Raw genomic sequence first — 26,516 nt, forward strand, 5'->3', positions numbered from 1 at the left:
ATAATTTAACGCAACCAGTATATTAACTCATTTTAATGGAAAAATTGTAGCAACAGCACAACAATTAGAAATGAGAGAAATTAAAAGTACACCATGGTGAAACAAGAAGAGAGGGAGGCATATACCGAATCAATAAATACATATTCCAGCATTCTGTACCTTACCAGATTGTGTCAAAATAGCAGATTACTGTATCAAAACATAAAACACTGTACCATTCACTACACCAAGATACAGCAACAGTTCTGCTACAACAGACAGTAGTTAACATAATTGAATTATCACCAATTATGCTGAGTTATCAGGTTCTGATTGTTATGAATATTTATGAAAGAACAGGCATATTATTTTTTTAGTTAAGTTGAACGCTGATTAAACAAATGAATCTGTGATTCGGTGCTCCAGCATTTGTGACATTTAATTTGTGGTTTCCACCATCATAGACCCCAGTCTGTTAAACTCATATACTATAAACATCTCCCTGGCTCTGAAAGCATGACATCATCATCCTTTATCATAGTAGGCAGGAGCACCATCAGCGATATCATTATTACACATGCTCATGCCCTGTGTGTGTCAGCCCATTAGCCAACACACAAGTTCACTCCAGTCCCTCATCTGTCCTTTTTAAAGGGTGAGTTAAGGTAATATGAGTGAGAATTTCCAGTAATAACATGTTGGTTTTGGAGTGTATAGCTTTTCAAAAAATAGTTCAAATGAGTGCTCTTTGTAGTGTATTTTTGCTATACCAGTGATTAATTTTGATTAGATTTTTAAGAACCATGTTAAAATATGCATAAATGTGACAAACCAATGTTATATGGGACAAAATCTGAGCTCTTGGAGTGACATAAATCAGGCTCAGCACATTTCTTGAAGTACTGTTTAAAGTGTAGCAGTTATTACAATAACAGAAAATAAGGAATCTGAAGAAAGATATGCTATTCCAATCATACAAAATGTTATTCTTAACATTGCAGTACATGGGATATCAGTTATACAATATATTGTAAGAATAAAACTATAAACATGATTACAGCACTACTCTAATTTTCTTAAATAAAAGGCACATACTTTATATGTACGTTACCCTGTCTCTTTTCCATAAAATCTTTAAAAAAGTAACCTTAACACAAGTAAGGTTATGTGTTCTGTGGCTTGAATATAGACACGTTTTATGGTTTTGCTCACAGTATTGGTAGTCAGACCGTAAATATCCACATACTTGATATAATCATTATGATATTACCATAAAGTGCCAGTGTCCTGGACAGTGCATTGTGGGTAATGGGCTCTGCATGAAACAGTGCATCATTTGCAATAGGCTCTGCACTCATGAATACATTTTGACTGACCACAATTGGTTAATCATTTCAAGTGAATATGTGTCAGAAGTAACTGAAGTTAGTCACGTAACTGTCCCAGAATACTGTAAATGTAATACTTGGGACCAATGCAATCTTTAACTTTATTATTATAATTTTTTTAAATCATTTATGAATGTCCAGGTGAGGTGGTAATTCTCCAGTGACTGTGCTTTCTAATGTTGAGTGGAGAAGCAAAACGATTGTCTGATCAAGTTTCCAGGCCATCACATGGACATCAGTGGACAACACTGCTGGCAATCCTACAGAACCAGTGAATTTGTTTATGCCTCAACTTTGTTTGTGGTGCCAAATCGGCACTTTGAAAAACCCTTCAAGCTTTTGATCCTGTATTATGAACCCGTGCAGTGAATTAAAAAGGTTAGTACTTCATCACAGGTCTATCCCAGAGGCCCCGGGACAGAGAATATGCACGCTGGTGCTGTCCCATCCTCTACCCTCCAATGAGGCTCACCACTAGTCTGATGAAGGGTCTAAAACGTGACTCACTTTGGTGCATTCAATGATTAAATCGGGAGACTTGCAGTGTGTGGACTGTTGTTTGAAGTATCGTAGGTTGGACTGCGGTTCCGTCCAGCCCTCATGAAGGACAACGGATGTGTGTGTTGCTGCCACTCTCTGTGGCTGCAGTTGGGGGGGGACGTTGTACCTGCTCAGCCGAAACAGGCCCTTAAACAGGCAGCAATGGAACCCCCCACCCCCAACAGTGTGCTATTGAAAATATCTGCTCGAACACAGCTGTTTCAGACAGAGTATCAGCACAGAGGCACTCCTGCCTCGGGGGGGAGGGGGGCTCTCCACCCCCGTTTCTACTCGCACAGGACCTGCTTGCGGTCGGCCTGCAGGAAGGCCTGCTTCTCCATGAGCTTCCGGAACAGTCCGTGGCGGTTCCCCAGCAGCTCGGCGTGCCGGCCGCACTCCACCACCCGCCGCTGGTCCAGCACCGCCACCGCGTCGGCGTTCTGGATGGTGGAGAGGCGGTGGGCGATGATCAGCACCGTCCGCCCCTGCATCAGCCTCTCCAGGGCCTCCTGGACCAGGAACTCGTTCTCTGCATCCAGAGCGCTGGTGGAGAGGGGGAGGAAGAGGGTGAATTGAGGAGATCCAAGAACAGGGAGTTTCTGCCAGCTGCCTGAGTGCTCCCAACAGCAAAACTGGCTCTAAACAACACTATTCCACCTTAACAAGGCCAACATGCCCAGTCTAAACTATGCCAACTGAAATGGGAGGACGTTACGGTGGGAAATTAGGCAAGACATGATTGAGCACATATCTAATAGAATTCATTTTAAAGTCACCTGGAGATACAAAAGCACCCCAGTGGGAGCCCGTTGTAGAAAACATCTAAACTCACCTCGTGGCCTCATCCAACAGGAGGATCTTGGGATTCTGAATGAACAAACAAAGAATAAATTACGAATATGAATTAATTTTACTCCTCATGCATCGATTAATGTGAGGCAAATACTGGCTATGCCGATAAAGCAGGCAAGGCCAGCGGAAGTTAGCGAGCGATGGGGTTACCTTCAGTAGTGCACGGGCGATGGCAATTCTCTGCTTCTGACCACCTGCAGGAAGGGGAACGGCACAGAAGCAGCTGGTCAGCACTCAGCTCAGCACGTCTAGCCACCAGCCCACCTTCTGTGGGTGGGCAATTAGCTGAGCCAAGGACATTTCAAGATGACATCCAAGATTAATGTGATAGGCACTTTTGGCCCGGTTCCACAATTACATATTTGACCCAGGTCTGGTGTGAAAACACACACACACACACACACACACACACACACACACACACACACACACACACACACACACACAGTAAGGTGGGTTTAAGTTTAGGCTCGCTGTGTGGGGTGAAGGTCAGGGCTGCCTCACCTGACAGCAGTATCCCCTTCTCCCCCACCAGTGTGTGGAAGCCCTGGGGGAAGTCCTGGACGAAGTTGTAGGCATTGGCCATGTGTGCCGCCCGATGAACGTCCTGCACGGTCACCTGACTGGGGTCCATAGCTCCGTACGCGATGTTCTCCGCCACGGAGCAGGAGAACAGTACAGGCTCCTGTGTGGGGCACAGCACGACACAGGTATAACACCGCACAGAACACGCTCAGCTGCTCCTCCTGCCACCCTGCTGACGTGCACAGGGCAGGCTGGATTCATGTGTGAGCGAAACGCATCAGGTTTCCACTCAACAGCAGTGTGCCACAGTATCTACAGTATCTAGAGACAGAAAAACGGTCACACGTCTCACCTGACTGACTGTGCCGATGTGACTTCGCAACCAGTACGGGTTCAGCTCACGCACGTCATGGCCGTCGATGGTGATGAAGCCTGTGGGATAATCACAGGCATTTCCATGCAGTAGTGCTGGGATTGGGAAGTACAGTACAGTAGTAGAAAGGGACACGGTCCGCCACGCTCACCTGTATCTGGGTCGTACAGCCGGAGCAGCAGGGACACCAGGGTGGACTTTCCGGACCCGCTGGGCCCCACCACCGCCAGCACGGATCCTGCCGGAATGTGCAGGCTCAGGTCCTGAAGGATGGGCGCGTCCTTGCGGGTCGGGTAGGCGAAGGACACATTCCGAAACTCCAGCTCACCCTTCAGCTGGCCCGGCCGAAGCTCAATGCCCTCTGAGGGGGAGAGTCAGTGCTTTTAGTACACTTTATTGCACACCACCGAAGCTACCTGTGGGATGGTAATCATGGGGTGCAGCTCTCTATTCAGCTTTCACTTCGACTTCGTTTAACAAGTGGCCCAGTGTTCATGAACCTGTCTCCACACCCGTGTCTGATGGGCTCACCGTTTAAGGGAAACTCCGGCTTCCGGTCCAGCAGCTCCCACAGTCGCGTCCCTGCTCCAAACCCTTTCATCAGCTCCGAGTAAAACGAGCTCATTCCTGCCGGTCAGAGAGCACAAAAATGCTCGTATTCAGGCCAAGGTGCAGTGCGTTGATTGGACCCACAGTGTTATGTCCGTTAGGGTGACTGGAAGACCCACAGTGTGATTTCAGTATGTTTGATTGGACCCACAGTGTAATGTGAGTAGGTTTGATTGGACCCACAGTGTAATGTGAGTAGGTTTGATTGGACCCACAGTGTAATGTGAGTAGGTTTGATTGGACCCACAGTGTAATGTGAGTAGGTTTGATTGGACCCACAGTGTAATGTCAGTAGGTTTGATGGGATCCACAGTGTTATGTCCGTTTGGGTGACTGGAGGACCCACCTGAGATGCTGACTCCCACCCAGAAGGCGTACATGAGGAAGGAGGAGAGCTCTCCCACAGTCATGTGCTCACTGCCCATTAGGAGCCCGCCCTTATACAACACCGCCAGGACGATCAGGTTTCCGCTCAACCCCGTCTGCAGGAGACACAACACAGGCTGCCCGAAAGCTCCCTAACCAGAGCGCCAATCTGTGTCCCGAACCATGACCATCCCACTCACCGCTCCGAAGAACCCCGCCCGAAGCACTGCCTCTTTCCTGGCCAGCACGAGGACGTGGTTCACTTTCTCCACGTACTTCTCCACCTCCGACAGCTCCTTTCCAAACGCACGCACCGTCCTCAGATTGCTGATCCGCTCCTCTGCCAACTAGAAGAAACCTATTATTAATAAATCGTATCGGGCTTCAGACGATACCCATCAGTACAGCTCACTCACAGCCCCCCCGAGTGCACCAGTTTCACCGACATTCGCTTAATACACCAATCACAACTCACGGCAAGAACAAACCGTTGTCCACCTATGCAGGGTGCTCACCTGTGTGGACTCTGCCAGGGAGTCCTGCATCCTCCTGGATATGGAGCGCAGGTATCGTCCGTAGACCACAGCCAGGCCAGCTATGGGAGGCACGATCATCAGCACAAATGCAGCTAGACTCGGGGACACGTAAAACTAGTGAGGAGGAACAGAGAAAGAAGGTCAGGAAGAGAGAGAAGGTTAGACCAAAAGCACATCCAGCATTTCCATCTGACAGAACCTATTCCTGATGCAACAGCCAATTGGGATTTACTGTCACTAATTTGCATTACTTCCAAATCTACGTGCTGCATTTGTGTTGGTAAACCCACCTTTGGCAGGTTAGGCAAATAATGTCGCTTTTCTGGTCCAAACAATGAGGAAGTACTTCCTCGCTGTGAACAATTCCCGCATTGAAACTAGTCAAACTAGTTTCTCAACGTCACAGTTTCCCTGTAGCTTCAAGTAGAACAATCGCTTTGGTGAACAAGGAGGTGTGCAAGGTGTGAAACAGATGCCTGAATCAAAAAGGGGGAATTTTTGAGGTCTGTTTAATGTACACTCCCCTCCTTCATGGTGAGGAATTTTAAGATACATGTAGCTGAACAACCTCTGATAATGGCACAGTGATAACTTGATTATTTTTAGTCCAATTAAATGCCAATGGGGGGGGGGGGGGGGGTGCATTAGAGGTGTAAATCTGTGTGTGTGTGTGTGTGTGTGTGTGTGTGTCAACAGGGGTGGCCTGGGAAACCTCACACTGGCATACCCAATACTTTCAGGATTGACAAAACACCTTGAAATTGCACACCTAGTTCACCTATGGGCACTATGTTTGAGATTCTGGGTCATAACATGCGTGTTGGTTTTTTTAACTTTGGTCTTGGCCCTTTTTCTTAGGATCATTTTGGGAGAGACGAGTTCCTTCACTCATTTCTTTTATGACTGCAAATTGACTGTAGTATTCATTTCACAGTTTGTTAACCCCTTAAGTATCACCCCCTGAACACAAGCTTGAAAATGACCCAAATAAAATGGTTACTCTTCTTGAACCCTTTTGACGACAGGTGTAATCCCAGTCTCTTCTGAAAGCTAACCCTTTGGGGGTTTTACTTAATCTAATTATTACTAAAACAAAGTTTGTTTTGTTACAAAATAAGGAACTGTTGTTGCTAAAGCAATGGCATAATTTCTGCCCCTTAAAATAAATTATACCGATGGAACCATGGGTTTTAATGCTTTCAAACGGTATATCCTGCTACCATTATATTTTGTACGTAAGGTTTATCCAACAAATTGCTCTACCCATCAGTGAATTTGGCAGTGTAACTTCATTGATTTAACTGGTTAATTATCATATTTTTATCATAAGTTTCAACTGTTGATGCCGCATGTGTTTTGTATTTAGAGTGCCAAACATTAAACAAGGGTGTTAGTGCTTGTTTTAAACACATTTTACTTAATCCAAATTTCCCCAACATAAACATATTGTTAAGCGTCCTCTTCCTAAATGAATACCATACTGAAATGTTAAAAAACATTTCAAAATGACAACGGGAGGTTCTGGTTTGTTCCCCTTTCAACTTACTGTCCTTTCTCAGTTCACCTCACAATACCAGTTGGTGTGCAGGTTCCTTTACAACAACATTGAAATGACCAGTAAATAAACAAATAAAAGTTAAGAGTTATGTTATAATATTTTTTTTTCTAAACTGACTGTAGTTCAGCTGGAGGCAGCAGTAACGCTCTAAAGCACCGTATGTTTACCATCATTCCGATTCCAGCCGTTGCCTGGGCGACGGCACGGAGGCCGTCAGAAAGGTTGTCCGTGAGCGAGCGCCCGATAAGCGCCGTGTCCGCAGACAAGCGGTTAATGAGCTCGCCGGTGCGCGTCTTGTCGAAGAAACCCACCTCCTGCCTCAAAATTGAGGAAAAAAGGGATTCGCGTAAGTTTCTCACAATCTGTTGCCCTGAAAAAATTATCAGAGATAAAATATTTTTAATTCATTGCATGCAGAAAATGGCAGACAGAAACACGTGCATCACTGTGTCAATTATACAGGTTGAAGTTATCCCATTATTAATCATAAATCAATCTATTTAATTAATTTTCATTGTTCATACAGCCACTATTTGCAGATGTCTCATGTTGCTGAACACGCATAGGAAAATCAAACATACCATTTTGTAAACTGCATGCAAGTACATAAAATTATATTTGCTTACGGTCACAAATGGAATGGACTAAGGAACACACAAACTCAGATCAATGGAAGAAATGGTTCTTTACTGAACTACTGAATTACTGAATTTTAGATTAGTCTAACTACATTAGTTCATTCCAATTATTGTAACCTTTTATAGCAAAACTTGGATTTCCAGCTAGAACCTAGCCTGACACTGAAGGACATAATATAGCATTTTAAACAAAGGCTAAATGCACAAGAGAAAAACATATACAAAGCATCTCAGACTGAACTGTAGAGAGGGCACATGGGGACGCTGAATGAAAACTTGACAACTATCTGATGCAACTGGGCTGAAACATTTTAAGAATACTGAATCAGTCTATATTCTGTGAGCAATATTAATGGAGAGGTGTGAAATGTAATGCTTCAGAGTTTTACCTGTCCCACACCTACCCTGCTTCAGAGTTTTACCTGTCCCACACCTACCCTGCTCCAGAGTTTTACCTGTCCCACACCTGCCCCTGCTCCAGAGTTTTACCTGTCCCACACCTGCCCCTGCTCCAGAGTTTTACCTGTCCCACACCTGCCCCTGCTCCAGAGTTTTACCTGTCCCACACCTACCCTGCTTCAGAGTTTTACCTGTCCCACACCTACCCTGCTCCAGAGTTTTACCTGTCCCACACCTGCCCCTGCTCCAGAGTTTTACCTGTCCCACACCTGCCCCTGCTCCAGAGTTTTACCTGTCCCACACCTGCCCCTGCTCCAGAGTTTTACCTGTCCCACACCTGCCCCTGCTCCAGTGTTTTACCTGTCCAACACCTGCCCCTGCTCCAGAGATTTACCAACATTGGACTCACCTGAGCTCTGCATGAGGTAGACCCGTGCGGAGTTGGCGGCAGCACCACAGAGGAAAACCCCGCACAGCATAGTGCACAAGGAGGTGAGGGATGAGGTGAAGTCTGCGGCAGTGTTCATGTAGATGGTGTCAATCACTCGGCCCAGGAAGAAGGGAGCCGACATGGTGACCCCACTCGACAGCACCAGGCACCCCACAGCCACTGCAGACAAACATGAATATGAGACTGGGCCTGTGCTGATCATGCTAACCATCAGTTAGCCAGTAGCATACTGCAATAAGCACCAGAACATGGTGAGAAACCTTACACAAAGGAAAATCACCCAAATTGAAAAAAATTACCTGGATGATGAGACTTAATTCCTTTCTTAAGCAGAACAGCTGACTAGCACAAGATAGAGGTAGAGGTCCATAAAATGTGTAAATGACTTGTTAGAGCACTTTTTCATTGTCTAAAGATAAACATGTTTCATATAACTGATATAAACATGTTACATGCTGAGATATGAGTAGGTTTGTAAGGGATGTGTCCGACAAAGCTGAATCTCAACATAATAATCAAGTGAGGGTTTAAATAGCCTGGTCAGACATGTAATAAATGTTATGTTTAAACAATCCCAGGATGGAATTACATTGCAACCCAGACTTCCCGAGGACAACTGGTCAGCTGCCGATGACACCCCTTTGATCTGTGGTTCTTGTAATTTCCCGACAACCAACAATTCAACCCTACAGTGTCCGTAACAATGGGAAGGCTGTTGTCGAGTATGTCTGTGTGGATGGGTATACAAAATAAAAGTTAAAGCAAAAAACAATGGTTAATAATAAATCTAACCTTAATAGCTCAAACTATCAACTGGTAAATGCAGTTAATTTTCCATGGGTCGTATCTCAGCTAATTATATTAGTAGCATGTTTGTTTACTCAATGAGTTATCTCATGACTCATTTACCAATAAATACTTTGAGACTTTGAGATATGACCTCCCCAACATTGGTCCTCAGTGGAAAAAATATATATATATTGTTTTTCATTTTATATCTCCAAAACAAAAGTAGATGCATACTGAGGTTAGATATGAATTATACATACAAAATTACATCTAATATAAAATTCTCAGAGATTTAGGGTTTTACCTTACAAGGTTCTGGACCACTAAAAATGGCATTTTATGCCTTGACATGAACTTTAAATGGCTCTACCAGCGAAACAAAAAGGAGTATGAAGCTCTTTCAGAAGTTCTTCTCTCATCGTCATCTACCAACACACAGAAAAAAAAGGTTTTGTGGTGCAACCTCCTGGAGTTGGCATGGAATGGCCCAAATATTAAATAATGAGGTTACTCAATTATTTCTGTCACGCATATCCTTTGGTTGCACTGCTGTCCAGTGCAGACTGTGTTGGCGTAGCCACCTTTTATTTATCTGTGGGAGACCATGTCCCGCTCAACCAAGAGTCCTACAGACAGCCCAGCCCAACCCTGAGTTGCTCAATAGGGTTTATTCCAGGAGACCAGAGCAGTTTTGCTACATTTCCCCTTGACCAGTGTATGGCATTCTGCAGCCATCTTACAGCTATGTTTGCTCCCATTTGCCCCATGTAAACAGCATGCTATGGTGTAGTGTAACTATCTGTGTAACCAAAAGCAGTAGAGTGGTTTAAGGGTCAGAATAACAGAGGCCTGCAACTGGACTTCTAATACAGAGCCATTTGTTTCTAATAATGGCAACATTAGGCAACAGTCTAGTGCAACCTCTGAATAAGGTGTACAGGTTCCTGCCAGGAAAATGTCAGATGCTTGTCATACATGGCACTGCATCATCATTACAATATTAGTTATCAAACTAGGCCCCAAACAGATTCAGCTTCAATATAGGTACAAACCTGATGTTGTACCCTTGAGCAAAGTGCTTAACTTGAACTTAAATAAATGTCCAGTTGTATGAACTCGATACAAAATGTTACCATTGTTTGTCACTCTGGGTAAGAAGTCGGTCGGCCATTTACCAGTATTGTAATATATAAAAGTATGCAATGTTTGTCGTAACATTAAGCAGTAACTTACAAGTAAACAACTTTGAGTAAACTGACTGTTTTCTATCCGTTTTGGCTGCAGCCCAAATTATCTTATCCCCCACTGAATCGCAGTGTATATGGCATGTACCATTTAAATTCAGATATGGTGCATGCTATGAGTTTCTCATTAAAACAGGACCAGGCATGATCGTGACCTAAAATGACACGGCCTACCTGTTAGTCGCCAGCGCTCCGGGTAAGCCAGCTGTAAAAGCCTTTTGACGTCTTCGGATGGTATCCGGGTTAATTTATTATTTGGGTCAGCTGTTGGATTCTTTTTGGTGTCCTCTCCAGGCTGTGCCGCTTGGTCCGGACCGGCCGATGTGCTATAACTGCACTGTGTGTTTAGCCGGTTCCCGGAGCTAGTCCACAAATATTGAGGCAGAGCCAAAACCCTACATTTGCAGAATGAGAGAGCGGACGAAGCCCCTGAACAATTATGACTAAGCGGAGGACGTGCAACAGGTGCCCTCAGTAAACGGAATCTTTTCCCATTTACGAGCTGTCCCTTTCGTGGTCCTCCGAAGGCATGGTATTCCAACAAATGTAAACGCTGTGCTGTGCAGTGAAGGGGCTTGAGGTTCTGTTGAGTCGATCCAATACACATTTTCCTCTGTAAGCCCAATGGCACTCTTTTCATAGTTATATTACCAAGATTGGGGTAATGTACACATAACCCTGCAACAACCCGTGAGCTCATGGTTCGGCTGGAATTCTAACAAGTTAGTTTGCAGCAGAGGTTTGACAAACTATGCCACATGAACATAAAATCCGGATACCACACAATGCGAACTAATTCTACAACACAAGCCAGTGGAGCCAGATGTTCATCAGCTACTGTAACTAGCAGGCTGGGTGTTCCTGACGGTTAGTTACTCCACATTATCAGGGTCTGTCAATGCCTTACAAGGTCTCCATAATCAGCTTCCGTTTATCACGTCGCACGCAGTTCTGTTTCTTGATAACCACGACATATCCATACAATCGCCAATGAGCACATTTAGCAAAAACATATATAAGTTACCCTCGTCATTAGCAGACGACACGAACAGCTTCCTACCACCCAGGTCACCCCAATCCACCATCTGACGTCCTCAAACTACGAATCGTAACTCAAGACATTACTAAACAAAATGGAATCATTGATTTGTAGAGCCTGGCTGTGAAATTCCCCTTCCGCAAATCCTTCATGCTCTTTGGTTGTGGTTCAGTCGTGGAGATATTAAAGAACCAGAGATAGCTTCCGCCTATCGGTTCCATGCATTCATATGGGAGCTGTTCAATGGCGCATGAAGCCATTTCATAGAGGCTGTCATGTTTGACTCTGGGGGCTTCATCGGCACGAGATCATTCGCATTGGGTACCTAAAGGCGAAGGGATGGATATAAATAATAATAAAACAAATCATATCTCATGTCTTCTTCTGTGCGCCTTAGAAATCCAAAATATTATAATTTCGCCACGATAAATTCAGTTTTGAATGCACTTCAATGTGGGATTTTATTTTTGGCGCACAAAGTTTAATAAACCGTATCTGGCTTTCCTGGAACTTCGTTTCCCAATATATGCTAGATGTGGAACTTCTTGAGATAGTCATACGACTCGATCAGCGACTATTTCTGTCTGGAGGGTGAGGGTTAAAGTTCATCGCTTGCTTGCTTCTGACGCTCCAATTTAAACACACGTGTTTAAAATTTGTAAGTAAGAATTTTGTCTGCTCTATGGCTATTAACAACATGTAAATAACTTGAACACGTTATTTGAATGTCATCAACCCTAATACCCATTAAATGTTCCATCGTTTGTAGCACATGTAACCAACAACTAATTATACATTGACAGTCAGTCAGTCAGTTAGCTAGCTAGCTAGTTAGCATTCTTTTTTCGAAATTGTTGTAGGCACCGAACGTAGTCTGAGGATATAGCTAAATAAAATGATTGGACAATTTCACATCTCTCTTGCGTGCCATAGTGTTGATATAAATGCGGAGAAACTACTGCTACTTACTATAGTAAAGTTCTAAGCAATAAATTGCTGAAGTTGCTGTACATTTCTGTACATGTCTATTAGCGTCTATTAAAATAAATTACGTATATCACTGTGAGGCGTGTCGGTATCTTAGAATTCTTTTTTCAAACCTTTTTAACATGGATATTCAACTGATCACATACCTGAAGATCTGTAAATAGCTGCCATAGTTTTTACATAAACTCAAGTCTGGACAATATTGTAATGGTCTACACTGCGTTTGCTGTATGAATAGAGCATTTCATCTTAAAATATATTAAACTGATATTCACAGCGAATCGCACATTTCCATTGACTGGGATAATCCACTGTGGCCAGATCTGCTAATTTCTTCACGAGTTACAATTTTATAATGTCATAGCATTTCTAAATTTTACATGACACGTTTTTGGCTGTGTCAGGTAGACTGTCCCCCTCTAGTGGTGAAATATGGCATGCATTTTTTTTGTATGGATGAGTGCGGTGTGTATGGTTTACTGTAGCCTTGCGTGTCAGCCTAAAACAATTCAGTTTAGAGCAATACAGTGGATTATGTGAAATTATGACACAGGAGAGGTCGAAGAATAAAGTTTGTCTAAAGAATGTTTGACTCTGTACAATGCTTGTGCTTTCTGTAAGAGTGTTTTGAGATCTGTCATGTGATTGTTATGGTTCTGATGCTTGTTTTGCTGTACTATTTTGAATTTTACTCGTGATATTTCTTAACTCAGACTGTGGTCATCAATTGTATTATTTATGAGTCGTGATTGCCTGTATGATCGAAACAGGGCCAGACAGAGGATTGCTGAAGGCTGCAGACTCCTGTGGGTAGGCCATTAAACATGGCTGCCATCTATTCAGGCATTCACCTGAAGCTGAAGAGTCCTAAAACATCATGGGAAGACAAGCTGAAGCTGGCACGCTTCGCCTGGATCTCCCCGCAGTGCTTCCTCCCAAACAAGGAACAGGCACGTCCTTCTCTTCCCCTTCCCTGCAGTCTTCAGTTCCAGACAGATCACAACAGAGGAGATTCCAAACCGGAGTTTCTAAATGTTTAGTTTAGTTTAGCAGTACAATATACAGAACACACTGAGAAATTAAGCATTGTGGGATGTTGCTGCTCGTAACTGCTTATCACTGCATGTCACTATACTTAACTGCTTATGACCATACTGTAATAAATTACAACCTATTACATGGACATTTGTCAAGGAAACCTCTTAATTTTTTTATCTAACTTTATTGTACATTTCATCTTGTATATATAGGGGCTGCAAATTGATCACTGGGGGGAGTTATGAATTGCAAATAAAGGAGAAAACCTTGACTAATGCACATCAAAGTATGCTTGGAGTTTTTAAATGTTTTTCTTCCTTCCATTCTTTTTCTGTAGGTGTTGTTTGATTGGACAAGTCATGCCTTGACTGGTTACTACAGTAAAAAAGTGGAGCTCCCTCAGCAGGTGTTGGAGGGGCTGTGGGCATACCTGGATGACATTCTCCACAGCAAGCATCTGCAGAAGGCCATCAGTCAGGGAAAGACACCCAGTCTGCGCACGAACATAGCACAGGTCTCACTGTCAACTTATCTTCGTTATAGGATTTATTTATCTTTCTCCTCCTCTTCTTGTCTCTTTGAAAACAAATGCCAATTTAAAGAAGTTTATACTGTAAGAAATACAATTTATAGGACATTTATACTGTTATAAATGTATATGTTATTTGTTTTTCATCATCTTGGACTATGTATTGGATTTGGTAAATTTTTTTTACTCAATACCTGCTTTATATCTTAAACAAGCCAGATTGTTTTTTACTTTAGGTTATTAGCAATATTATGTGCTGAAATAAAGGATGGAATAAGTTTGGACTGGTTGTCTGTGTGTAACATGTTCTCTTTTACTCCCTAACACCAGGTGGTCAATGACAGGATCCTGGAGTTTGTGTTGGGGTCATCCCCTCTAAGTGCCTCCACCGTGCTGAGATGTTGCCATGGCATCCTGTCCTCGTCTGTGCTGTCCGTCACCTACAGCACCAGGTACGAGCTGCTGGTGGAGCTTGTTGCCAGACTTTGTGGTCTGGCCTGTGCCTCGCCTGGCCAAGAACCCGAAGCTCACCTACGCCCCCAGGTGTTGGAGCTCCTCCACTTGGCTCTCAGCAGCTACCTGCTGGTCCAACGTCAGCAGGCCAACCCCAACCGTGTGTTTGCACAGGTGACCGCCCACCTGCTGCAGCCCCTCCTCCTGCTCAGACACCTGCTGACTGCCCAGGTGCACCTGGGCAGGGAGATCCGGAGCAGAGTGGATGCAGTGCTGCAGTCGGCTCTTTTCCTGCCTGACCACCTGCTCTCCTATAGGGAGGAGCTGCTGCCAAAGAAGGAAGCGTCGGCCTCTACCCGCGGCCCTGCCCGCAAGGGTGTGCTGACCCCGGTGAGCAGCGTGCTGCAGAGGCTGTGTGAGCCAGGGCTTTGTGACCCATTGCTGCACTTTGCTGTGCGCTCCAACTCCGTCCCGCTGCTGTACAGATTTGCCCTGGACACTTTCTGCCGCTCCGGAGACAACAAGGATGTCTGCTTCCACCTGCTGACACGGCTCATCACTGCTTTGGACCTTACAGAGGACCTGGCCCCCAAGGACAGCTTTGACCCTGCAAACTGGAGCCTGGCGTTGCTTTCTCTGGAAAACCTGCTGAATTTGGTGCTGAATGGAGATGTGTACAACGTGGCGGCAGACAGAATCCAGCATGGCGAGGCACAGTTTAACTTCTACAGGAAGGTGGCTCACTTGTTGCTCTACAGTGCGCAGTCGGGTCTACCGGCCTGGTACCGCTGCCTGAAGGCCCTCCTGTCACTGAACCACCTGGTGCTGGAGCCCGACCTGGACGACCTTGTGTCCTCTGCCTGGGTGGACCATGAGTGCGTGGAAGTGCGGGCGAGGAAGGCCAGGGAGGCTCTGATCACTGCCGTGCTCCAGACCTACACCAAGCTGCGGCAGCTCCCCCGGCTCTTTCAGGAGGTCCTACTGGTGATGTGTCGCCCGGCAGCCGACGAGCTGAGGCCGCCCCTCCTGACCGCCTCCCTCCAACGGAGTCTGAGCCAGTGCCTGTTAGAGAGCCCCCCCAGCCAGAGCCTGGAAGTCTGGCGCCTCCTGCTAGAGAACGTGCAGACCTACTTGCTGCCGGACCTGGAGGGGAAGGACGATGTGGCCCTGAAGCTGCTCTCGCTGAGCGGACTCCTGCACGTGGTCCTCTTCAGCGTTCGGACCCTGGATAGCAGCTCGCCCCTCCCCGTCCTGAGGCAAACTCAGAGCCTCATGGGAGAAATGCTTGTGCTCATAACGCACCTGCTCCGCCTGCTCGCAGGCAAGGATACAGCGGCCCTGTGGTTCCAGACTGTCCACCAGGCGGCGCTCTTCCTCAGCTACACCTGGGTGGAGGTGGACACTGTGTTTGAGATGCACTGCATCAGGTACAATAGCACTCTAACAGAGATGGGCCCCAGCCTGCTGCCCGGTGTGGGTGAGGAGGAGTGGGACCAAGTTCTGTCCCTTTCCCAGCAATGTGGCCACCTCAGCCAGTTCCTCCAGGAGCAACTGACCCTCCAGAGAATGAAGAAGGCTCTCCTTAGGACCAGCATTTCCACAGATGCTGATATCCGGGATGATCTCTGTAGGGATGCTCAGTTTATCGTCAGGACAGGAGAGGCGTCCTTCCGTGAGGTGTCTGAAGAGGTCTGGGACGGACAGGTGAGCAGTGTGGTTGACACAACCTATCCGGTGGCCCACTGGTTCCTAGTGACCTCAAATCTGGGTCTTCTTACCCCATATCTCTCTGAGGAGCACTTGTCTCACATAGCCAACATTCTCCTGGACTCTCTACTGCATGGAGCCACTCCAGACATACCAGAGAAGGAAGCAGCTCACCTGTCCATCGCCAACATTTCAAAGCATTTGCTCGGGAGCCCAATGCTTGTTGAGTTATCCTCACTGTACTCTGTTATAGTCCAGTGTCTCTCCAAAAGGATTGTAGGAATTCTATGCCGTTCTGAGCAGGGCTCCCAGTGTCAGGTGCTCTTAAGTTTTGGTGAAGAGGTGCAGGTCATAAAGGGGAAGGAGGAGGGGGCGGCTGGCTCTGAGGGAGGAGGTAGCCACTCGGAAGCATCGTCTCCCTGGAGCAAATTGGAGGCCAGAGCTCAGGCGGTCCTGCAGTTTGCAAAGGCTGACTCTAAAGTCCCTCTGACTGGGTCACAGCTGGAGAGCCTGGCTCAGATACTGCAGGTCACCAGTGCTCTTTGCCCAGATGGCATGAGCCCAGAGGACCACTCTGAGTGCTTCCTTCTCCTGTTCTTCATGGCTGTCAGTGTCCAGCCTCAGGGCGACGTGGAACCCTCGGCCGTTATCGGACTGCTAACTGACGTCTACCGTCTCATGACCTCGCTGCAGTCGGGAAGTAATTTTGGGACTATCCTAAAAGTTGTGCATGGAAGTGAACTCTTGGAAACGTGTGTGTCTTCCGTTTATTCCCTCAGTGAATGTCTCACTCGATCTGTGGATAGTCCAGCAAGGATGGCCTTCATCCAGGCTTTCCAGGGCTTCCTCCAGTGCCTATTTCGAGTGATCATTAACAGGAGGAAGAGCGTGCGTCTCAACTTGGAGAAATTCACAACCTTCATGGTCGAGGGTGAGGTGGCGGTCAGCATGCTGTCAAGGCTCCGGGGAAGGGGTGACCTTGAAACGGAGAGTCTGGTCTCCCTGCAGCTCCTGTTAGCCTCTCTGACTGAGCTGTGTCAGACTATGATGGCCAATTTGGGTAAGAGCAGCAAGCTGGATGAAACCCTTGTGCAGCTCTCGGACAGGGCCCTGTGCATCCTGGGACCTGTAGTCCGGCTGTGTCTGAGTGGCCAGGCCTGTGAGCGGCTGGGCCAGTCCTTCTCTGTGGATGTGGTGACGGTTATGGTGCAAGTGGAGCTGTCCCAGATCTCCACCTGCGCTTCTGATGGGGATGAACAGAGCAAACTGGGTCACCTAACCCATGGGGAGCTCTACAGGAGCTTCGCCCAGCAGGTTCTGAAAGAGCTTTGTTCTGCCCCTCGGCCCATAGACTTCCTGTGCTCCTCTCTCCGCTTCCTGACCGCCTACTACACCGCTGCCATGGCAACCGCAGAGCCAAACCTACCGGACCTTTATGCCTCAGTACTGCAGAATCTGAGAATGCTGCTAGCAGGTAATATACCTGTCCTTTATCATCTCCAGTTTCTTTATCATCTCTTCAAACAGCTATTGTATGAAGGCTACTGTCAAAATTCTGTGAAATTCTTGAACAGAAATATAATTTAATTAACTTTTTGATTCCCTGTTGAAGAACCAGAACCCTTAAAAATGATCTAAAAAAAAAAAAAAAAAAAAAATCATAAGAATGACCATAAGAATTGCCTTTAACTTTGGGCAAAGGAATACATGTAAATTAAATATTTGTTGTATTTTGAGACTGCGGATGTTAATGTTGTTGAAAAGGGAAGTGGAGTGTAAACATGTCCCAGTTTGACCCCGGCTGAACCCACTGTTCCCTGTAGCCCCCTGGCTGTCAATGTCTGAACTGCAACAGCTGCAGACTCCCGTGAAGGAGTTACTGGCCCAGCTGGTGAGCAGGAGCTCACAAGAGCAGCTGATCCTCCTCATGGGGACCCTGAAAGAGGGCTTGAACGCTGCACTGGTCAGGAACGGTTGTTCTAAGGTAAGACCGTTATTAGACCGCTGTACCCCTGTTTCACTGCTGCAAGACCACTATTAAAGCCGAATTTCGCCACAAAACAGTACGACAACAGTAACCACATTTGTCAGATCAAGACGTAACTGCTTTTGATTTAAGGTTAACTGCTTAAATCAATCTAACTGAAGTCGTCTGCTGTTACTAATTTCATGTGATACATAGGCTACTTAAGAATCTCACCCAGAAGCTATAAGCCTAAGTGCAAGGGAAATGTGGTTGTATAAAAGACAGCAGGGTATGTAATTTCAACAATTGAAATCGTACATATCTACCGGTTCGTACAATAAATGTTGGGCTTTTTACAGATTTGATTGCTACCCAAGCATCAGAAACATGTTTTTTATTTTGACAAAGAACAACATAACAACACAGAGACTTGACTAACAGAGTGTTTACTGAGAACATATACAGTGGGCTCCAGAATTATTGGCACCCCTGACTGGCAATGCACACGAAATGCTTCAAAAATAAACAATATGATTGCTGAGATGCTGCCTGTGTAGTGGATACCGCAGAACGTTGGGTTTGAGTTAAGACAGTGCTGAATGATGTCTGTGTGGCAGACTTAATGATGAGCCAAAATGAGCTGACTGACCTGTTCCTATCAGAGAAGCTTCACGTTCTTAGGCTGTGGTTCTTCCTGGAACTGCTGGAGCAGAATTACTCTTTCTCATGGCATATTCAAGCCATTCAGCTGGTTATCATAAGGTGAACTGTTTCTACAGCAGCTATTGGGAAGAGAAAACTGCTTACAAGCACAGCAAAACGCATAAATCAATGTGTTCAGGCGCTGTTAGTCACAGCTGTGGATGTCGCATGAGCACAGTATGTGAAATGCTGTTTTGCACTGCATCAGGGGCTCTCCAAGGCTGCAGAGATGCACTGGGTACTCTCTGTACACATAGTGTGCAGTTTAAAATGTACGGTTTCCCTCAGAGATACCACACTAGGGATCCAGGCCACAACAGGCTTCAGACTTTCCCACGGGCACAAAATAACTGAGTGTGTGCACTAAATAACTCTGGAAGAGGTTAGCCCAATAAGAGTGAGGGAATTGGCTACTGTGCTCGTGGGGTTTTAAGTGTGGGAGTTCCCCTATCCTTGTCATTACTGTAACTAGCATCCGTGACCGCTTTATGCATATACTCTATAGCGAGAAGCATTTGCAGTCTGAGATTTTCATGATAAATGCCATGCTTTTGGCTAGAAATGCATCGGAGTGAAAAAATAAAAAATGGTTTGTAGTCTCACATTCCACTTCCTTTTCAGGACGTCCTGTCAGCTGTGACATTAACCAAGCTGCTTGCAAGCTGTCCTCTTTCTGAAAGCTGCAACAAGGCCTTCTGGTTTCTGGCACCTCAGATTATATCAGCTATTATTGTAAGTTGCTGTTTGTTTTTTAAGTTTTAAGTGTAAGTGGAACATATAGTTATGTCTCAATGACATTTGCCAGTTTCATTGATACATATTTACTGTACCCCTTTTATCAAGATTTAGCAAACAAAACTTAAAACTGGCTTCATAGGTTTTGAAGTGAAACGCACTTTTGTGATATTTGAAAATGTGCTTAACTGGCAGTGAATTATATTCAGTAATGGAAATGAATGACATATTTAACCTTATTTACAGATGTAGCCTTAATGTTTTCGTTAATGGAAGAGACCTCCACTGCGTGTGAGTGTGAGCTTTGTGCTTCTGCCTCAGTTTGTGGTGCAGGAGTGTGCGAAGGACCTGCCGCTGGTTGGCGAGTTGGCGGTGCCTGCTCTGGAAGCCGTGACGGTGATTCTGCGGCAGGGGGAGGGCGTGCTGTCGAACCCGCACCACGTGGGCCTCGTGTTCAGCGCTCTGCAGCTCATCCCTCTCGAGCTCCCGTCAGAGGAGGCCTACCACTCTGCCTTCCACGCCGTACACGAGGCGCTGTTCGCCGTCATCCAGTGCCATCCCCAGGTGAGCTGCAACTGGCCAAAAATCTGCCTTCGCCTGAAACGCAGCCCGAGGCCAGCGGACAAAGCTCACACTTTTAACTCACACTTTGCTCCTCTGCAGTCAGACGAAGGGCCCGGCTGTTCTTCTGTTAATCTCTGTACAGATGGCTTTACTACCTTTACAAGGCACTCGCCTGAATGAATAAGCCACTCCGGTACATTCTTTTAAGTTCAGTGATTAAAGTTGATTCCCTGGGAGAGTCCAAAAGATCATCCAGGGATGTGCACTTTAAGACTCAATTTTGTGCTCCCGTGTTCCTTCACGTCCTTGACAAGGTCACATGAGGAACATCTTCACTAGCTAGTGAGCGGAGCCAAAGAACAGACAGAAGAAGAGGGCAGCCGGTCTGCTCGCTTAAAACAAACATTGCCGTATTTATCTTCATTTCCCTCTGAAATGTCAGAACTTAATGGTGGTAATTACATTGTGGGAAATGGCTTCAGCATGAATCTGTGTGTTCATTGTGGCTGTACCATGCTGGAAATGTTTATATAACATATGCTTCACACCACAGACACAGCTTTGTGTAGCTGGGTCTGTCAGTAGCCTTATTAGAGTTAGTCATGACATGCAGTTGCTGATGTTGTGGTTTCCACCTCAACCCCTTAAGCACAGATTCCATTTTCTTAAAATGAAAGGTTGCGCCGGCATGCATAAACATTCCGCCAAGATGCCTGGATTCTGCTGACAGACAGCATCTGTCATTCCACCTGTCAGGGATTTGCACAACGTTTATTTATTTTTCTCCTTAAATTATAGCAGCGAGTGTGATTGAAGTTTGAGATGCAACACCTTTCAGATGTAGATTTCTCTGCTGTGGGACTGACTGCACAAACGCTGCTGTTACAATTATATTTAATACCCACACACAGAGAATTTCCTATCTCCATCTCCCAGCAAAATATAGACACACATTAATATTGCATATTGACATATGATTTTAAGAAGATGGTCCCCTGGAGCCATTTTCCAGCAGAGCAGTAGTGTAGTGTAATGGTTTGGGAACTGGGCTTGTAGCCTAAAGGTTTCAGGTTCAATTCCCAGGTAGGGTACACTGTCTTTGTACCCTTCAGCACTGTACTTAACCTGACTTGCTTCAGTATATATCCAGCTGTATATGTGGATACTATGGGCAGTCTGTTCTAGTGTTCACTGATCACTGTTCTTTCCTCAAATTCAATTCCTTCATATTTTCTGCATAATGTACATCTGCACAGGTGATGCTGAAAGCCACACCCTCGTTCTTAAACTGTTTCTACCGGCTGGTGGCGTCTGTCATGCGGGAGGGGCGACAGAGACCGGAGAATGACAGAGGTAGGCTTCATGGTGTCTGTCTGCTGCAACAGAGGAGACAGGCTTCGTGAGAAAATAACTCTGAGTGCATGTATCAAATATTTATTAGTCAGAGCTCCTAAGAACCACGCTGGCATGGATGATGCTTGCATCCTGTTTTTGGAGAATGTTTCCTGTATTTTGGGTGTTTGTACTTTATGTGCCTGTCCCTGTGGGTTGGGTCAGACAGGGTCAGACTAGGGACAAAGTCCGCCCCCCCCAACCCCCCCCCTCCCGGTTCAAAGCCACAGAGTAATTTAATTTGACTACAAACCACTGCCTTGAGTGTTTCACTGCAGGAAATATCCTGGTGATGGTCCATGGTTTAGGTGGGCTGGGGGTAGGTGAACTAACCACATCACAGAGGGGTGTATCCACTACACATCCACCACATATCTATTGAAGGTATTGTCAATAGCTATAGTAACATACATTTAAATTCAGACTTAATAAAAATCTGTATTGAAAACAAAGCCAGGATTGTATGGTGTGGTCTGGAACGCCTTGCCACCCCACCTTCCTCTACAACACATCCGCTGAAACAAGAATGTGTTTTTTGTGGTATATTAAAATGATAATATCATTCATTTGCTTGGCTGAGGGTTATAATGTATTTGCTGCAGTCTCACAACAGCCAGATCTCTTCCCTTTTCCTGCAAAAAGTAATTCTGAATTTAAATTATTAAATGTCTTTTTTACCTCATATTTCTTGGAGATAGCATTTCTAATTCTTTTCCAAGTTTCCTCTGTAGTTTTAATGAACCTGTCAGCAGTGTGATAGGAATGTGGAGCACTTTATAGTTTACTCCTGCATTTGCTCCTGAGCCCTCTGTGTGTATACTGACACTATGCATACCACAGGGTAAAGATAAATTTACAGCACAGTACAGTTTTTTTGTTGTTTATTTTTGTTTTGTGCAAATACAAATATCACCAAACCTGTCCACTTTCATATGATGGGCTCACATGGGGGTGCAGTTGCATTCATGGAAAGGCCAGCAACTAGAGAACTGCGGAATAGTACATTTTTAAATGGCGCGAGCTGGGTTTGTTTCTGAATTTGTTTCCCAAAGCTGTGGGTGGGACTTTCACTTTTTAACTGCCATTATTCCCATTCCACTTGTGTCATTAAATGCTACCTGTAAGTTCTGTGTGCTGACCGGGCTGCATATTTTACTGGATTCAAACCTCACATTACATTGGGCTTGATCATTGATGTCCTTTACAATCCAGCTGTGTGCATAAGCAAAATGAGAATTGATCTGATGAGATTTTATTGAAGTATATTGAACAGTACTGTGGAAAGATGATTTGGACCCCCCCCCCCCCCCCCCCCCGCCCCCCTACACACCTCTGTGTGTAAATTTAGAGTATAAAGGCTCTATGCTGAAGCTTTCAACCCCTAATACATAAAAAGCCTCAGGTGTGCTGTGGTTAAGACCTCAGGCCTGCTGTGGTTGGTTCCTTGCTGAAATGTTTTGTTCTGTGTAGAGCCCTGACTCGTGCTCTTTCCTGCTCTTCCCCTGTAGGTTCTGAAGCAGATGCTGAAGTGGGTATGAAGTGCGCTCTGCTGGTTGAGCGCATGTACACACACATTGCTTCTGTTGCAGAGGGCTTCACAGTGCTGTCCTCCTTCATAGTGGCTCAGTATGTCAGCGAGCTGCAGAAAGTAAGGACCCTCCTACTACCTTCCTACCTACCTATCCAAACCTCCTTCTATCTACCAGACCTGTACTCTGCCTCCGTAATGCACAACAAACATCTGAAACACATGTGTAGTTCTCCAGTACAGAATAACTTGTGAGTCAGAGTGGAAAGTCTGTGTTTAGTACAAAGCTCTTAGAGGCAGTAGGGTTTATAAAACCACTGGTGTGGGTGGACATGACACAGCAGCAGTGTAGTCGGTGACTTCGAAGATTCCTAAGGGAGAAAAACATGAGTAAGTCCCTGATGGCATTAGTAACCTCAGTGGAATGGTGTACACAGTCTCACAGCCCTGTTCTGTTTCTCCATTTAACAGTCAGACTGCTGTTAAAAAATTACAACTAGAAACCAGAGCTGCCACCCATTCTAGCAGGACAGGGCCCCCTCGGGGGCTCCCTGGTATTTTCTGTTTTGCGTTGTGCAGAGGTGATGCACTCTCAGTCCACCTCCATCATCTCATTCCTGTTGTATTTCCAAGGTAACGCTACACCCGGACATCAAGAGTCACCTTACAGAGGGTATTTATAAGATCCTGGACCTCTGTGTGGAGCAGGACATCAAGTTCCTCTCCAGCACCCTGCCGCTTGGCGTCCGGGAGGTTTTCAGTGAACTGTACAGCAGCTACACGCACTACCACAAGACCCAGAGGCAAGGAGAGGATAAGTACACAGCCTAAAGCCTGATACAGCCCCACACTGCCACGTACTCAGGCTGTGGGTCTCTAATGATGTCATCCTGTGGAAGTCATGTATATTTCTGAAGGACCACAGACCTTTGAGAACAGCCTGAACATTGGACAGGTTACACTGATGACGTTTGCAGGATGTGATCTCAATCACAACAGATAATACGGACTGCTTGAATTTATGACAATGCATAACAACCAAAATTGCTCTCTTGAGTGGTTTTACCTACAACTAAGACAAATTAAATATGCATATTTTATGGAGATGAATGTCATTTAATGTGCTGTATATGCATTCTTTATGAAACTGTTTAATTAATTACAGCTTACTTGAGTTAATTCCCATATGTATGTACTTATATATTTACAGATGCATTCCTTCTGAGAAATACTTCTTTGGGGGAAATGTTGTCTTTGGGGGAGATGTGTTTTTCATCGTTTTGTATTGGGACAATGTTTCTGTTGAGCTGTTTTGGGTGTTTTTTTGTGCAAGCATCCTGTTTTATGAAGTCTGTCACAGCTATGCTGAAAGCCATCTGGGTCCTGCTCAATACTGGCACGTTATCCTTTTTTCTCCAAATTAGTAAAGGCTGAGAAACGCACTCAACTGGGGTCACACACTGTCAGAATACCGGGTGATATTACAGGCGCATGCCTACAGTTACAAGACTGATCCTTGCTATCAAACTTCCAAATTATGATGAGAGACTTGATGCATTTGATCTCTAAAGTGGATTAGTTGTACTATTTCAAATTGAGTTCTCTCTGTGGAACAAGGGGACATAGATGAAAATGAGTTCAAACACTTTCAGTGAGAAGCAGGCTATCAGTAGGTAGTAATGCATCATCAGATTTTCATGGCTTGTAGTAGAAGTAGAAGCACTTGGGATGTTGGAGACCAGCCTGGATACGGTGATAGAAGCTGTACTGCTGGTAAACTAATGAGTGTTCATGACAAAATGACCAGTTCTTGTCATCAGATGTTTTTATGTTCCGATGACCAACTGCAATGTGAGACCCAGGAAATCTTGGGGCGTTTATTGGCATCAAATTGAATTATTTGTAATAAAAAATATTTATTAGTTTATATGTCAAGGAATAGCAGACCTTCAGCATCACCACAAAGTAAAAGGCTGTTTGGGTGACCTGTAGCGTAGTGGTTAAGGTACATGACTGGGACCCGCAACGTTGGTAGTTCGCTCCCCAGTGTAGCCACAATAAGATCCGCACAGCCGTTGGGCACTTCAGCAAGGCCCTTAACCCTGCATTGCCCCAGGGGAGGATTGTCTCCTGCTTAGTCTAATCAACTGTGTGTCGCTCTGGATAAGAGCGTCTGCCAAATGCCATTAATGTAATGTTTGATTCCAAATCAGGGTATGTTAAAGACATATATATTTTTATTTTTTCCCTTTGTTGCAATTCACAGTATTTTTTTATCATCTGTTCTGCAGTAGGGGAGAGGCTAATTATGATGTAATATTGCAATCTTAGGATATTAAATACAAATAGCTGTTGAGACATCATACTTCACCTTTGCCCTCACAGCAGAAGCATTTATTGTTTTAAAGAGCCTAGTTCTGTTTCAGGATTCAGGAATAAATGCAGGGTGAGTGCATCCCTGAAGATGAGAGGCCACAGAATGCCCAGAATGCTGTGTAATTTATACATTTGCATCTAAATCCACCCACCGCCAAGACCATCTGGGTCCTTTCCAATGGCAGCTCATTTATTTAATTAGACTGATAATTTAATTAGTGTAAATGGGAAGCACCCACCTTGTAGCCCTGAGCAGATGTTTGCTGGAAGAAAAAAACTAAACTAAACAATAAAGCCTACAGAACCACTTGGATGAAGTGTGTGGAAGATGGAGAGGAAGGTATTTGTATTGAATGAATGAGGGGCTACGCACCATCTTTCTCTCACTACCCCTCTACTCCCACAATACCGTTCTCACTGCCTCTCTAATTGCCCCTGTGTAGAGTAACTTCCCCTCACCCATGTCTTACACGTTGCTCTCGTCCCACGGCCCAGCCTGGATGTTCAGTGGCAGTTGACTGCATCGGAGACTTCAACATGAGCCGTGCCAGCTACAGATTTCATAATCAGGCTTGATGAGTCATTGTTTCACCACAGCTGATTCCATGTTTACACTCACTGAGCACTTCATTAGATTGACCTATACACCAGCTTATTAATGCAAATATTTAATCAGCCAATCATGTGGCAGCAACTAAATGCATAAAGGCATGCAGACATGGTCAAGAGGTTCAGCTGTTTTTCAGACCAAATGTCAGAATGGGGAAGAAATGTGAAGTTACTTTGACCGTGGAATGATTGTTGGTGCCAGACAGGGTCATTTGAATATCTCAGAAACTGCTGACTCTGTTCAGGGAAGACACCTGCAGTTGATGACCGATGGATGAAGAACCTTAGACCAGTGGTCAGTGACATCACCAGCAGTCTCCAGATGTCAGGGGGGAAATATTGCAAGCCACCAAGCAAGAAGAATTTGAGTGGAGAATTATAGAGGCTATCTTGCAAGATGCAAACCTCATCAGCAGCAAGAATGAAAGGTCAGATTAGAATTAGTCAAAGAATAGAGAGACAAGCCAGAGGAGTTCTGGGACAAATTTTAATGGACCAAAATACACATGCACATATTAATTTCTCCAATTACTTTTGTTCCTATACAATGGCGGAACTATTAAAAGGATGTCATTTCTGTATCTCCCAATATGGAAGTAAAATTAAAGCTGACCGTGTGCATTTTAACCTCATATTCATTGTTT

At 45.1% G+C, this 26,516-nt stretch overlaps 2 protein-coding genes across 8 annotated transcripts; one reads left to right on the plus strand and one right to left on the minus strand.

Moving 5' to 3' along the window:
* Positions 1–18: 18 nt before the first annotated feature.
* On the minus strand, positions 19–11,382 carry abcb10 (ATP-binding cassette, sub-family B (MDR/TAP), member 10). Of its 3 annotated transcripts, XM_061228408.1 has the most exons (13): positions 10,422–11,382; positions 8,173–8,373; positions 6,894–7,096; positions 5,148–5,282; positions 4,833–4,979; positions 4,613–4,748; positions 4,189–4,284; positions 3,809–4,018; positions 3,637–3,716; positions 3,264–3,444; positions 2,910–2,953; positions 2,740–2,774; positions 19–2,450 (listed from the first exon to the last, which is right to left on the minus strand). In XM_061228408.1, the coding sequence occupies exons 1-13, from the start codon at positions 10,945–10,947 to the stop codon at positions 2,195–2,197; spliced, it is 2,250 nt and encodes a 749-aa protein (XP_061084392.1). In that variant the 5' UTR covers positions 10,948–11,382; the 3' UTR covers positions 19–2,194. The 3 variants fall into 3 exon arrangements, with proteins under 3 accessions (XP_061084392.1, XP_061084393.1, XP_061084394.1); XM_061228409.1 differs by lacking the exon at positions 10,422–11,382 and having other exon boundaries at positions 6,894–7,040; positions 8,173–8,310; XM_061228410.1 differs by lacking the exon at positions 10,422–11,382 and having other exon boundaries at positions 6,894–7,044; positions 8,173–8,310.
* urb2 (URB2 ribosome biogenesis homolog) lies at positions 5,816–25,570 on the plus strand. Of its 5 annotated transcripts, none has more exons than XM_061228405.1 (12): positions 5,816–7,072; positions 8,150–8,465; positions 8,793–8,936; positions 13,044–13,223; positions 13,649–13,825; positions 14,171–17,474; positions 17,824–17,984; positions 19,290–19,400; positions 19,725–19,967; positions 21,224–21,320; positions 22,868–23,007; positions 23,521–25,570. In XM_061228405.1, exons 4-12 carry the CDS (start codon positions 13,098–13,100, stop codon positions 23,716–23,718), a joined length of 4,557 nt encoding a protein of 1,518 aa, XP_061084389.1. In that variant the 5' UTR covers positions 5,816–7,072; positions 8,150–8,465; positions 8,793–8,936; positions 13,044–13,097; the 3' UTR covers positions 23,719–25,570. The 5 variants fall into 5 exon arrangements, with proteins under 5 accessions (XP_061084389.1, XP_061084387.1, XP_061084388.1 ...); XM_061228403.1 differs by having other exon boundaries at positions 8,150–8,255; XM_061228404.1 differs by having other exon boundaries at positions 8,150–8,255; positions 8,793–8,871.
* The last annotated feature ends 946 nt before the right edge of the window (positions 25,571–26,516 follow it).

Source organism: Conger conger, chromosome 18, assembly GCF_963514075.1.
Source record: "Conger conger chromosome 18, fConCon1.1, whole genome shotgun sequence".
Classification (NCBI taxonomy): domain Eukaryota; kingdom Metazoa; phylum Chordata; class Actinopteri; order Anguilliformes; family Congridae; genus Conger; species Conger conger.

What these genes read in the sequence shown, in the direction of transcription:
- abcb10 (XM_061228408.1), bottom strand. Translation starts at nt 10,947, where the DNA reads ATGAGCTCACGGGTTGTTGCAGGGTTATGTGTACATTACCCCAATCTT. An exon ending in GGAGCGCTGGCGACTAACAG is followed by an intron (nt 8,374 to 10,421) that starts GTAGGCCGTGTC and finishes GTTTGTCTGCAG; the next exon opens with TGGCTGTGGGGTGCCTGGTG. An exon ending in GCCGGAGTTTCCCTTAAACG is followed by an intron (nt 4,019 to 4,188) that starts GTGAGCCCATCA and finishes TCTCCCCCTCAG; the next exon opens with AGGGCATTGAGCTTCGGCCG.
- urb2 (XM_061228405.1), top strand. Translation starts at nt 13,098, where the DNA reads ATGGCTGCCATCTATTCAGGCATTCACCTGAAGCTGAAGAGTCCTAAA. An exon ending in TCTGAGAATGCTGCTAGCAG is followed by an intron (nt 17,475 to 17,823) that starts GTAATATACCTG and finishes TGTTCCCTGTAG; the next exon opens with CCCCCTGGCTGTCAATGTCT. An exon ending in ATGTCAGCGAGCTGCAGAAA is followed by an intron (nt 23,008 to 23,520) that starts GTAAGGACCCTC and finishes TGTATTTCCAAG; the next exon opens with GTAACGCTACACCCGGACAT.